The sequence below is a fragment of the Pygoscelis adeliae genome, unplaced genomic scaffold (assembly GCF_000699105.1).
Source record: "Pygoscelis adeliae isolate BGI_AS28 unplaced genomic scaffold, ASM69910v1 Scaffold166, whole genome shotgun sequence".
NCBI lineage: Eukaryota > Metazoa > Chordata > Aves > Sphenisciformes > Spheniscidae > Pygoscelis > Pygoscelis adeliae.
The window spans coordinates 4,430,076-4,443,907 of NW_008825156.1; the positions used below are offsets into that span (position 1 = coordinate 4,430,076).

Genomic DNA, 13,832 nt, shown 5'->3' on the forward strand with positions numbered 1-13,832 from the left:
CAATCTTGCGCCATTTTAACTTAAGATACTACCACAAAAAAAACCCTGGCAAATGTGATCTGCGTGGGGATGTTTGCACAGAGAAGGTTCCAATCCTGACAGTTTAATCCTACTGTGACTTTTAAGTATTTCTGCTATCCTTATTAACACAGTTGTTGACATCTCAGTTTAGTTTTCTACAGAAGAGAAACTGTTATATAATTACATGACGGTTAGACTTTCTTTTTTTTCCTATCAGTTCTTTTCCCTTCCAATACCTCCTTTATCCTTTGGATTTTTTATTTTTTAATCTACTATATCCTTCTGTTATATGGCCCACAAATACAGTTTGGAATCTTTACTGTTCCTATCCTCAGAATAACATCCTCCTCCCCTTCCCCGTCCCTGATCTAGGGAAGTACTGTCGTCTGTATTTAAATGGGAAAAACTAAACCTGAAGGTCAGGATATTTTTTCAGTGCTCTCAAGTCCTGAGCGAGTACCTTAAATGGATGGTCCATCTTTCCTCCTCTCTTGTTTGTAAATTTTTTTACTTTAAAAACATTGGAATTGAGCATTAAAGTCAATAATAATAATGCAAATTTTGCTCTCTATATAATACGACCATGTTAATTTTATTTTGGTGTGTTATGCCCTGGGCTACAGTCTTCTCAGTTAACAAAATAAAACTACTCATTTTTCTTTTCTCTTTACATCATATTTTAGTGTTTGTATCACTTTACAGATTACTCACAGCCTGTGGCCTCTGCTATATCATTATATTCTAATTCCACAAGAACAGGTTGGCTGTGAGTTTTTAGTTGCAATGTATAATAGGTATTTCTCTATCTATATCCAGTATTATCACATTTTTTCCACATAGAGTCTGAACAGCTCATATTGAGTATATATGAAGCATTTCTAAACCCACTGAAAGCACTAAAGCATTCATAAACAAATCTCTACTTGCTGCTGAAAAAACCTAGGAATAATTTATTCAAAAAATTGTCGTCTTCTTTCTTCCGCATGCACATGCATGAATTAACACTTAATATGTACTTGAATTAACACTTAATATGTACTTCTAGTATTATTTAGAATGCAAGGTGACAAGTTCTTCTGGAATCCAAGAGTAATTTTAAGAAACTGGCTAAAGTATTTTTTTTATTTTTTTAAAGTAGCAAACAATACTAAAGTAGAATTGTGTATATGAGACAGTAACAAAATCTCTAAACATAGTTAAAGTCCTCCAAGGCTTATGTCAGATAGAGTTCTTCTTTTCATGTGTGTGAAAAAGTAAGGAGTCCAAGAGATTTGTTGGAATTCTGCTTTTTACTGGGTGCCGGTTTGGAGGAGGGGGAGGTCTAGCTCTGGCTAACATCACATTCTTTCCTACATTCCTGACGTGGATTACATTTTAGGACTCAACTGTGGATTCACTACAGCCCTAAAAATGGGGCAACGTATCATTGTGCTGCTCCATGAGCTGACCAGGCACTACGCAATCCAATCCTTTGCCTAGCAGGTTACTTTGACAGGTTTGGAACTGTTTGGTAGTAACTTGTGAACAGTTTATGTTGATCCGGTCACTGCAGTGTCTTTCTTTTGAATGTATTGGTTTACTTTGATTAGAACTGTTGTGAAAAACAGTCAAGGAAGAAAACCTCTGAATAAAAGATACTCCTCAGGAAACACTTGCGAATTGCTAAGAAACAACGCAAGAACAAAAAGTCCAGCAAACACATGAGATCAAAAAATGTTAAAGGCCATGAAAGAAACATTGTCTCAGAAGAGGTGGTTATTTCCAGGAGCAAAGCTAAGGTACAAGCATTTGCTGGGAAATGCTAAGGCAGGTAAGCCTGCCTCAGTTGCCATCGGGTGATGGCAAATCTTCAGGGGAAATATTCAGCTGGATTACTATATACATTCCTGTGACTTGTTTGTTCTTAATGCAGAATAAACTGTTCTGCAATTTGTGAGGTCTGAAGAAGGGTGAATCCTTAAAATTATTTTGAGAAGGGAAAAACCAACAGTGTGACACTTTAAATGGTCGAATAGGGTAGAGTTGAACTTGAACACTCAGAGATGCAATGATAAAGTGAGGGCCTATGAGGGCACTTGGGCCCAGGGACTCCTGTCTTTATCTCAGCTCAATGTCAGGGAGAGAGCTGGATGTGCATCGCTCTTCTGCACGTATACTGTCTCCCCCTGGTTAGGCAAGACATATGTGTGGACTGGATGAAAGCCTTGGTATGATCCAAACTAAATGGCGGTGGGTGCAGGACCCTGATGATTCCTGTGAGACATGCCAGCAGCTCAGTTTGCACAGAGCCAGAGAGGCGGCTGTGGTGGTGGAGGTGCAGCTAGCCCCGCAGTCGTGGGTCCCTGCCCTCTCCCTTACCTGTCTGTGGGCATACTGACATGGGAAAATGAAGGGTCATCATGACCTCGCTGAGGTAGTTTAATTTTCACTCTGCTACCTGCAATTTTATGGCTAGTCTAGAAAAGACAGTCTGGCCTATGATAAGTTCAGGATTGTATTAAAACTCTCCTGTTCTGTGAATCATATTAGTTTCAAATCGCTCCCACCTAAGAAACAGCTTAAGCATCTGAAGTTTAGTGTATGTGAAACTAGGACGAATCCTGCAGATTATCAGTAAAGCGTTTTCATCGTTCTCATAAGCATAGCTAACTTAAGCTGCCCTTTGTTTTTCTAAACCTGACAAACAGATTTTGCTCTACAGAATATTTTCAGTAGTTCCTAATATTAATTCCTGTTACTGTTTATGGACAGAGTATTAATTTTTCCTTGCTCAAAGCTTAAGACACAGAATCATTTTGAGACATAAGAAAGCTGGGGGGGTGGATCTCACACCTTCACAAGAGAAGCTATCCGGTGTGGTTTGCATGCTGGACATGTTTGCTGTGCTGCCTTCTGCACTGGGATGCTACAAAGCACAATGGAAGCATTTATAAAACTTTTTATTGACTAAGGACTGGACAGTAGCATATGGGAACATCAACAATTGCTAACTGATCATGAAATAAAGAAATTCCAGTATTCTAGTGTTATAAAAAGAAGGGGAAAAAAAAGTCATTCAGAACTTAGTCATATTGGTTCAGCTGTTGCAACCAAAGACTGATAAGATAATAGAGGTCTTTGTGGCTGTTTTCTACTGAAATGCTTTATCTTTATGATGCACTTGGGGCCCTTTAGAGTGGAAAGCTTTTTAAACTGCTGTTGGAGTTAGAACTCAAATTAGATGCTATTGCAATGGCAAGGGGGCTCCTTAGTCTGCCTCACAAAGTGACTTTTATCTCCGAAGCCCTTCCATTAGATTGTTACTTTCTTCTGTTTTCCCTGTTTATTTTTGTTGACTTTTGCTGCCCTATTTTGTGGCATTTAAAAGGTGACCCAATCAAAAAAGGGTAAATGCTAAATGCTGGACAGAGCCTGTGAAGTAGAGACATCACAGCCTATCTGATGCGTGCTGCAGACTGCCGTGTTAGACAGAATGGTTTAACCAGGTTATCTCTGGGCAGCTAAGATCAAATACACTTTCTTTTATGTCTAGCATTGTGTTTTTGCTTTCTTTTCAAACAATGTCCATAAATAAAAAAAACCCAAAACCTATTAGAGGAATTGATTTGTAAAGACTTTTTTTTTTTTTTAAATGCTGAAATTGCTTAACTTAATTCAAAATCATTTTTGATTGTTGGTTGAATTGCTTTGGTTGATGATACTTTGGAACTGCAGTTATGTGATTTAAAGCCCTTCTTAGTTTCTGGCAAAGTCCACACTTTCTTGCTTTACTGTGTCTTGATTTCATAAAAGTCACACTACGTGTTTATTCTAAAAACATAACAGGAGTAATCATTTGTGATTTATTAATTTGTATTTCCTGTAAGTATATGGGGCAAAAGTTAGTTTAGATGCAGTGCATAAACAAGGATGATATTTGTCATGCTCTACACTAATCACAGAATTCAAGAGAACCAATAATACTTTGCAGCTGTGTAGAGATTCCATGCAAAGATCTCAAAGCACTTCAGAAGAATTAACTAACCGGGCATAAAAACCTCTGATTGGTAGTGTTTTACTTTGTGTTCCCATTGGGAAACTAAGGCAAGCACATTCAAGAATCCACAGTAATTTAGTGTCACAGCTAAGAATCCTACTTCGGCAAGCTTTGGATCACGCCTATAAATTTTTGGCTTATTTATGACTCCGGTATTTTGTCTTTTATTCACTTGATAGAATATGTGGTTTATCTTGTTTTCTTTTGCTGAGTGTCAGAGATTAGTTTACATTATACTATGTAAGTCTAGAAGTCTATTTTTTGTTATTCCTGCTTATTTTTTTCCTTTACCAGCAGTTATTACTCTGCCTCTATGTCATGACAACTTGCCAGAAGGACAGTTCCAAATTTAACATTGAAAAGCCTCCTGTGTTTTTTGACATGCAGCTACATCTGTATATAGACTGAATATATAGTAAGAGGTAACAGAAGTGTTTTAAGGTGGTAAACCAGAGATTGTTATAGGAACTATAGTTATATTATGTATCTATACTTACAGGATACTAGATTTTTAATCTCTTTTTGCAATGCGTAAAGAAATCTAGGTAGATAAAATGCAAGATGATATTTAAGATTTTTATTAAATGCATTTTATTGTAAGACATACAATGATCTTTCTATTACTCTCTGTACCAGAAATCATGTAGTATTGTGATCAGTTTTAAAAGGTAGGTTTTTGCCACAAGCAGAATTCTTTCTACATGTAATTTTAGACCACAAGTTGAACTCTTCTCTCTTTTTCAGCAGATTTATAGCTACTTTTTATTTTCTCACTCCTGGTTAGATTGACCTATGACCAGAATTTCTCAAGTTCTCTTTGATGCCTTAGTTCTGTTCAATCTGACCATTTTACCTCAATTTGTGCTCAAATCCATACAAGAAAAAAGGGTAAAACAAAGAGCACACATGGAAAAATTAAAACGTTGCTACAATCAAATTATTTTTCAGCTTATGATTATAATCACAAAGGCAAGAATATATGACCAAGGGACTGTCACAAATAACTATTTTTTTCTGAACTTGTGATAAGACTGTTATATTTTCATTTAAAAAAGAAGTCCTTAAACACTATCGACTTCCCACCAACACTCAAAATTTTAAATACTGCTGGTAAAGGGAGTCAATGGATCAAATTCAGTATATCTGAAGTCACTGAAATAAAGGCCCCTAAGAAAAATGTGTCAATTTTAAAGGTCTTTCCTAACTGAAGACCATTTTGTGATAGAGCCAAAGGTTAATAAAATCAGTAGTGAATGTAGCAATTTTACAGATAAGCTATTCACAACAAGTGTAGTTACTTGAATAAAAAGCTAATTCAGTTCTAAAATGCCACATGCAGTAGCAGTGAATAGCTGCTTTTAGGTGCTTTCTGGAGGAGGATAAAATACAGAATCACAGCACTCTTCTTTTCCAGCATCCCTGGCTGCCTGTAAATTGCCGCGAATGGGACTGTAGGCTGACAGGCTCTATTAAGACAAACTGCCTTTCTCATCGGAGAGATAAAATAAATCAGGTGTTTAGTCAAATTAAAATACTTCAGATGGAGCAGGCCCTGGGGAGCACTGATCCACCTGACAAATCTGAGAGAAACTCAAGACAGATGTGTTTTGGGGATAAGGAAGACCCCATGGAAAAAAAAAATGCACTGCTGTCTTTGGAGTAAGAGAATACGATTAGAACAGAGAGCGAGCCGTGATATATAATATTTTACGGAAGCTGGCATATTTACTGTATATTTTTTACTAAGCTTTTTGTTTTATCTGGTTTTATGGCAAATACATTTTACAGATACCTATATTTTTGTTTTATTTATAGATATTTTTAGTCAGCAGAAGTTGTTTATTTACTGGTAATGAGTTTAGGAATCTCATTGCTTGCTGCAGTAAGTGGATGCAAAACAGATGATGATGGCACACAGCTACTGATGACCTCTCTTGGCCCAGCCAGATCAGCTCAATCTGGTCTGCATTCTGAGCAAGTTGTTTTTTATTGGTATTTAAACTATAAAATAATGGTTGGGATTTTCCACTCTAAATTTAAATTATACCTCCCCCATACTGTTCATACAACAACATTCTGCATCTTATGCTTTTTCTTGTCTTGAGCAGTGTTCGGTTAGGTGTCTTGCAGCTTCATGGAGGTCTCGTTATTTTCCAGGAGCACAGTGTACATTTTATGGTCATCAGTTCTATTCTGTTGTTGGAGTACATAGCACAGTACAAATTAAAGAGTATAGTACTTTAAATGGGGTCATTCATTTCAGGTATGTTTCTCTGAGGGGGAGAAGGAGAGAAAAACAATTACTATGAATTCCTGAATAAGAACAGTTACTTCTGCCTGCTATTGTATAAAATTCAGAAAAAAAGAAAAAGAAATTACCTTATCAATTTTCTGCAACTATATCAAATGGTTCTAACTAATCATAACAAAACAATCAAATTTTGTAGCCTTAGAAGGCACTCTTTTTGGTAGCTTTCTACTCATATTATGAAGCAAGTACAAAGTGTACAGAATAATATGGAAATGGAGCAGGAGATTAATATCTGCTTTGGGTATGTAAAATATTTTATGACTGTAAGATCAGGGGCCTGCATTACAATGCCAAAACTGCTTGACACATGTGCAAGTCTCAAGCTGTGGTTTCCCAGGTGGCAGTGGATGGCAGCGAGTGTCATTTGAGGAAGCAGGTTGCTTCCCATTGGCTTTCTAAAATAGGTGGAGTGGTTGATCTCTTCTAGTCATGATGGGTAAGGGAATTTTTCTTTGGAAGAACGGTCTTTTATCTGTGAAAATGAGTTTCGGCATACAATAACATACCCAAAAGCACCTAAATAACCTTTGATACATGGTGCAAAATCTTCAAGACTGAATAACGGAGGTTAAGAGGATTAAGGTAAGTCTATACTGAAGTTGCAGATAATTGAACTGATGTCAACAGTGTGTAGCTCAGTACAAGCTAATAGATCCTGGCAAGGCAGCACCTTCAGTGCAGATATTTTCCTGGCCACATACCTGCCTAAGCTTACTTTCAAAAATCTTTTTTTGTTGTTGTTTTGAAACAGCTTTTTGCACAGAACTCTTTTATTGCTTCAGTCATGCATATCACACTAAAGTTTTGCAATAAGTTAGTCTTGAATGGTAGAGTGTCCTTCAGGTTTAACTTCATGCGTCCATTATACTTCTTGTGACTAAGAAAATTGCTAACCATTTCTAAAACTTCTACTACAACAGAAGTTACTCATTTTTCCTTGTCCGGAGGCCTGTGTCACATGTATACTGAATTAAGATTTGGCATTACAGGGTACCGAAACACTAGTTTGTTGCAGACTCTTTTAAAACTAAGATAGTTAATAGTGACTAAGAAACTGAATATTTTCAGTACTTTATGTTGTTAAATCAATTAAGAAATGTACAGAAAAAGAGGTACCCTTTGTTTCTGGGAGTTTGCTTTGTTTAGAGTGAATTACTTAAGCCATGCAGTCTCTTTTTCCACAGAAAGCCATTACAGACAGAGGTTTTCTTGTATGCTGCTTTTGCAAATGAAATTCTGTTTAAGAATAATATTGGTCCTATCATAGCATGATGTAAGTAGTAGAGCATTTTGGGTTTGTGACCTGTTTGGCAGGAGTCTGTTTTGTCTTCCCTCTCCTTATGAAACCTGTCAACCTCTTTCTTCTCTTCCCTAGAAGATATCCATCTTACTCCTGGGAAGAAGGTGGAGTCATAATTTTGGTGACAGTTTCTCCATTCCCTCCCAGGTCCTGTTCCTCACACATTTTCTTCCTCTTCAAAAGTCCTCTGACTTCTTTATCACAGTCCTCTATTGTGAATGGAGGAAAGGAAGGATGCAAATACCCTCTCTTTTGTGCCACTTTTCATATCATTGTGGCAGACTGCAGACCTGACTAGTTCTTGATTTGGTTCGCTTCTTCTCTAACTCTCAGTTCTCCTGTACAACATCAAATTGTTTCATTTATCCCACTTCCAACTGTAAACCTCTTTCAGATGCTCTTCCAATATTCCTGAACTGCTGCCTTACTGTAATTAGATTACCTCTTATAGAGCTGTGGGTCTGAGATGCTCACAAAAGGAGATGCAGTGTATGGCTCAAATACAGGAGCTGACATTGCTGTTTGTGACAGAATAATATGTTCACATGTAAGACAGGATATTTTTGGATTGATTTGCAAAAGGACCCTGTACTCTCTACTTAGGAGACCCATGCAATTTACCCATAAACAGACCATTAAGCATCATTAGTGCAAAGAATAAATGTACCGTAGTTTCATATTAATTAAGTACTCTCTGTAGAGTAAACTTTGAAAGTTAAATGAACATTTTTAAGCCATTTTCTCAGGTTAGCCATTTCTCTTAGGGACAAGTAGAGCTGATTTTTAATACACATTCCATAACCAAAGCTTACATTTACCCAAACGACCTACCAGATATATGGGTATTTTAGAGAAATGATCAATAAACTATTAAACTGCTTCTTCCACTGAACAGCATATTTTAATTTTTTTTTAGCACTTTTACATACTTGGGGAAAAAAACAACAAAATGTATAAAGTGAAGGAAAATTATGTCTAATAAACTGTGAATGTATTTATCACATTGGGCAGATTTAGATGGAAAAGATACAGGGATTTGTACACAGTGCATCGTTAATTACTCCTGTCAGAAAAGAAGAAATCCTCTATATCTTTTCTGCTCCAATTTTTGTTGTATCCTCCAGTGCTTAGAGCACAGCAAAGCTATGTGCTAGATTCTTTTGGGATTTGTTAGTAAAATATATATTCAAGCTGCCACTTGAAATAACCATGTTGGTGATTCAGCCTTTTTTTTTTTTGTGAATATTGCTTGGTAATTATTGTCTATCTCATATTTACAGTACATCTTTCCTGCACATTTAGGTACACCAGAAAGCCTGGCAGAAAAAGAGCGACAGCTCTCTACTATGATCACCCAGCTGATCAGCTTACGGGAGCAGCTCCTGGCTGCCCATGATGAACAGAAAAAGTTGGCAGCCTCACAAATTGAAAAACAACGGCAGCAAATGGACCTTGCTCGCCAACAGCAAGAACAGGTGAGGCTCCAAGAAAGAAACCTGTGAAAATGTTTCATGCAGAATGCTTATCATAAACACTGTTCTACTTGGTGTTTCCTTTCATCTTTTTTTGATAAAAGATCTTAAATATCTTCAGAAATTACATCTTTTTCCAGAAAGAGGAAATATTATAGGACTCTGAGGAAAAAAGTGGGTGTGGACATTTAAATAATTTCTTTCCTAGAATAACTGGCATTTGATAGATTTCACAGTTCATGTTTCTTGCACTGAGATGCAATTTTGGGAGTTCCAAATAAGCCAGACTATAACCATTATTTAACTCTGTGTCTTTTTGACAAGAAAATAATTGAATAAAACCTTAGGCATCCTCAAACCTTCAAATATGTTCTACAAGTAAGGTTTGATTTGTTTGTTTGTGTTGTGGTTTTTCTTTTTTTTTTTTCTTTTTAAAGATGTGGTTGTCCAAGGAGCTGTCCTTTTCTCATTGTACAAAAGTGTAACAACAGTGATCCCATACACTAGTTCCCTAGGCATTAGATCAGACAGATCCAAATTAATGTGTGGTTTTTAGGAATCTGACATTATTACTAGAATTATCTTTTCAGTTAAACGTATTTTATAGGATATATACAGCAATATATGCTCTGTTGATTTTAATGAGTTGTGACGTCTGGTATTTTATGTGCTTGAGTATTTGCCCACATGTAGGAATATGGACTCATCCCCTAATGGAAAATAACATAAAGGAACACTGTAAAAAATCAGAAGTTAGAATGTCATTTAGCCATCCAGAGATGACACAGTAATTAACTATTGACACTTGTGAATAAGCTAGCACAAATTAATCTTGACACATTTGCAGACGAGTGATATCTTACAGTGAACACTTTGTAATTATATTTCAAAATGAAAATTAAATGACACTTAAAACTAGGTTGTCATGCTCAATGAAGCGAGCATGTAGCTCAACCGATAGGCAAATAAAATTCAGAATTTGAGCCACATGGTGCCTGTGTACCCTACTTTACTGTGTCAAGCCTATACATCAAGGCTATGCTATGGTAATTGCATTGCGGGGTATTGGATACATTTTCTATCACAGTACTATTCCATCTAAGAGGAACCATTGGCATTAGATGCTTCGTGGTATATTTCTGGTTTTCATCAGGAAATGCCTATTCAAATGGTACTATATTGTACATACAGGTACAAAAAGCTGTTCACAAACAGTCTGAACTCCGGCAGATCAGTGCCTTTGCACGTGTAAACAAAGATCTCATCCTTGCCTTGGCTATAACTTCCCATGTTAAGTAGCAGCCAGGTCACCAGCAGCTCCAAACAATTCTGGACATAGGATACTGTCTATCTGTGAAAAAAGATACAGCACTTGGAAAGAAAAAGCCATGATGCAGCTCCATGCAGTGTCTGATTTCAATGTGAAATTACAAATAATTCCTTCCTGAAGCTGAATATTATGATAATCTTTCTATTACCTTCACTGAGATTTTAGCAGCAGGTACAATGTGGATCTAAACCCGACAGAGCTTATCTTTAGTGACAAGCACTACACTTCTAAGATGGAATAGCACAACTGGTGTGTTACTCATTAAAAATAGTAACTCAAGCACTCATACAGGTTTTTTAATATTCTCTGTAGCACAGTTACCATTAGAGTTGCTTTTCCAAGCATAGATGCTATTGCTGACCACTGATTTCACAAAAGATGACCTGAGGTCCTAGGACCTGCCCCTAGGTTACCTGGGCACACAGGCAGCTAGCTCTGTTTGAACTACCTTTTTCACTAGCAGACCAGGGCCTGCTTCTTCAGTCTTCATTCACCATATTTTTATTGACTTTACTGGGAGATTTATCCAGAAATATTTGAACACCAGGCTCATATAGGGAGTTTGATCCCTGGTACAAGCATCAGTGTAGTGGGCTATGATAGTTGCTTGATTCCTTTTCTGTGCAGCACTTTGCCTTGATCCAGCCCCAGAGTCACATAGACCTCAAATTGTCTCTTTGAGGCCATATGCAAGACTTAAAATATGTATGAATTTTGTGTTGGTCTCCCATACAAAAGTGAATTTTAACTGTAGCAGTGAAAAAAAATGACAGAGCTATTTCCAGGAGACAAAGTGAGAGATTAAAGAAATGACAGACTTGATCTCTGTGTGTGCACAATTACAAGCTGTTAATATGTAACTGCAGATTCCTTAGGAGTTAATCTGAACAGTTTGCACTAAAACTATGTGATTGTTTATTTCCAAATCAGTCTTGCTGCATTTCTGTAATTTTTTTATCATAAAAACTTTTTACTTAGTTTTCTCTGTAACAGAGAGAGTAAGTGTGCCTGGAAGATGGTGGGGAAGGGGACCAGGAGGGTTTTTGCCAAAACTGAAACAGTGGGCTCGAGTGACCAAGCTACCGTTGTCACCAACTTCTTGCCATTTTATGTGGTTCCTCTGCTCTAGATAAATATTTATAGGAGGGGAAATTATACTTAAGAAATGAAGGTAGCAGAAGTTGCTGAGGCTGGGGTTTCCAGGAAACACAAATCTTGTCCTTGTTTCAGTCCGCTGCACAGTTGCCCTTCTAAAGCTGAAGTCCAGTTGTTCCCCCAGCTCCCTGTAGCATCCCCCCCTAGCTGCAGTCCATGTTACTCATTGCAGGGAGCAGCTGTGTGGTCTGAGGGCAGGATCCTATCTCTCTTCTGTTCTTGCATGCTGATTTTGGATGGTTCGTGGGAACTGGGGGTGTGTCTGGGACAGATTCTCTCTCATTAGTCTCTTAGCACTCACTGCCCCAAACACTTGCTTCTCTCCATCTATGTTAGAGAAGGGATATAGTGAACCTTTACCCTCCAGATCCCTTACTGAATCTAACAAATGGGGGTAAGAATGTCTACATCTTTCACAGGGTTGTGCTGAGGATGACTTACTGAGCATTAGGTACTGCTTTTACACAGAATGACACCCTACTTCCTTGAGTAGTTCCACAGAAGACTTTGAGATTTACAAGAGAAGTAATGTGCTGCTCATTGTGAATGAAGTTAGAGAAGCTTGTCCTAGGAGCTTGTGCTGAATAGCAAAATATCTATAAATATTAGCTAAGGCTCCAGTTCAGCAAAGCAGGAAAATGTGTGTTTAACCTTAAGCACCTGAGTAATCCCATCCCCATTCAGCAAAGCACTTAATTTTAAGCATGTGTTTCATTCCCATTGTAGCTAACAGTAATGCATCATAGTCAAAGATCACCACGGGCTTAAATGCTTTGTTGAATAGTGATGAGATTATTCACATGCACACAGCTAAACGCATATTTCTATGCTTTGCAGAGTTGGGGTCTAAGTGTTTAAAATACATATTTCTTACTGGCTAACTAGATTTTTATGTTGTATTTAAATTTAAAATGTTTGTCACATATACAGATACCTCTTATTTAAAAAATAAATGATGCTTAATAAAAATAGAATAAAGAATAACTAATAAGAAGTTTTTCACTCATAATATTGAAGTTTCAATATTACTGTTTTAATTTAATGGCAATTTTATTTCTAATAGATTGCAAGACAACAGCAGCAACTTCTGCAACAGCAGCACAAAATCAATCTACTGCAGCAGCAAATTCAGGTCAGTGTGTTTTATTGCTCTCTTCTGATTATATTTAAATTCCATTTATGGAGAGGGAAGGATCTAAAATAAAGCAGCCACATGCCTTACTAACAAGCCTCAGTAAAGATGGTCTTTATGGAGGGTCTTTGTGTCTTTGAAAATTATCGTCAAAGGTATTTTTGGTGGAAAGAGCTTTTCTTTACTAAGCAGAATTTTCTTCTGAAAGTTATGAACTATTTCTTAAATCTTGTCATTTAATTCTGAAATCTGCAATCAGTTTGACTTGTATTGTGTGAAGTAAAAGCAGAGTCTCAATTATTGTTTATAGAATTCCTTATTCTACAAAGGCAAAATTGGCTTTATAAGAGGGTTAGAAGAATGTTTTCCATTTCATTAACTAAAGCAAACAGCTATAGAATAGGATAATAGACATTGAGACAGTACTAAGTCCCTGGGACCAGTCTGCTCATGTACAAAGACCCACAGGTGTATGTGTCCCATGTATCTTTGGAGTAACTGTACCTTCGTGGATCTGGGAGTGTTCTGGAGGTATTCAATTATCTGTGCTTGTACTCAGGACCTGGTTTAACTCTGCACAAATATATGCGTGTAGGGAGTGACATGTAGGTAGAAGCATTATTGACATGTCACTGTATTCCCTTCTCTGCTTCCCACTTTGTTTGAAAGCATTTCCATGGGCCTGTTCTTTGATGGAAATATTTTGGTTTGTTCTGACAGATGATTGTGCTGCCGATCATTTCTTATAAGCTTGGACTATCAGTTTTTTTCCTTAATCAGCTGATTGCCACGTTACTAGATGTCAAAACTGAAGTTTTTCCTTCCCTCATCCCAAAGGAATGCATGTAAATGCTTTTGCAAATATTGTAATGCAGTTTCAGTTACACTTTAAGGAATTCAATTAACACATATAAATGTGTTGATACCTGGGATGAGAGAGACAATTGAATTTTAAAGCACCATTATTGTCATTGCCTAATGGAAGACTGCATGTTCATATTAGGTGTACATAAAGGATGGAAGAGACATAAGAATAGTGAAAGGAAAAAATACACCATCTTCTGGTGTTATTTGC

General features: G+C 37.1%; 1 protein-coding gene across 6 annotated transcripts in view; it reads left to right on the top strand.

Moving 5' to 3' along the window:
• Window positions 1-13,832, top strand: part of SOX6 (SRY (sex determining region Y)-box 6) — a 375,092-nt gene that overhangs the window by 216,577 nt on the left and 144,683 nt on the right. For all 6 annotated transcript variants that reach the window (XM_009328553.1, XM_009328554.1, XM_009328559.1 and 3 more), the window contains 2 exons: window positions 8,971-9,143; window positions 12,689-12,757. In XM_009328553.1, coding sequence (XP_009326828.1) covers window positions 8,971-9,143; window positions 12,689-12,757 — 242 coding nt within the window. The remainder of the gene's footprint in view (window positions 1-8,970; window positions 9,144-12,688; window positions 12,758-13,832) is intronic.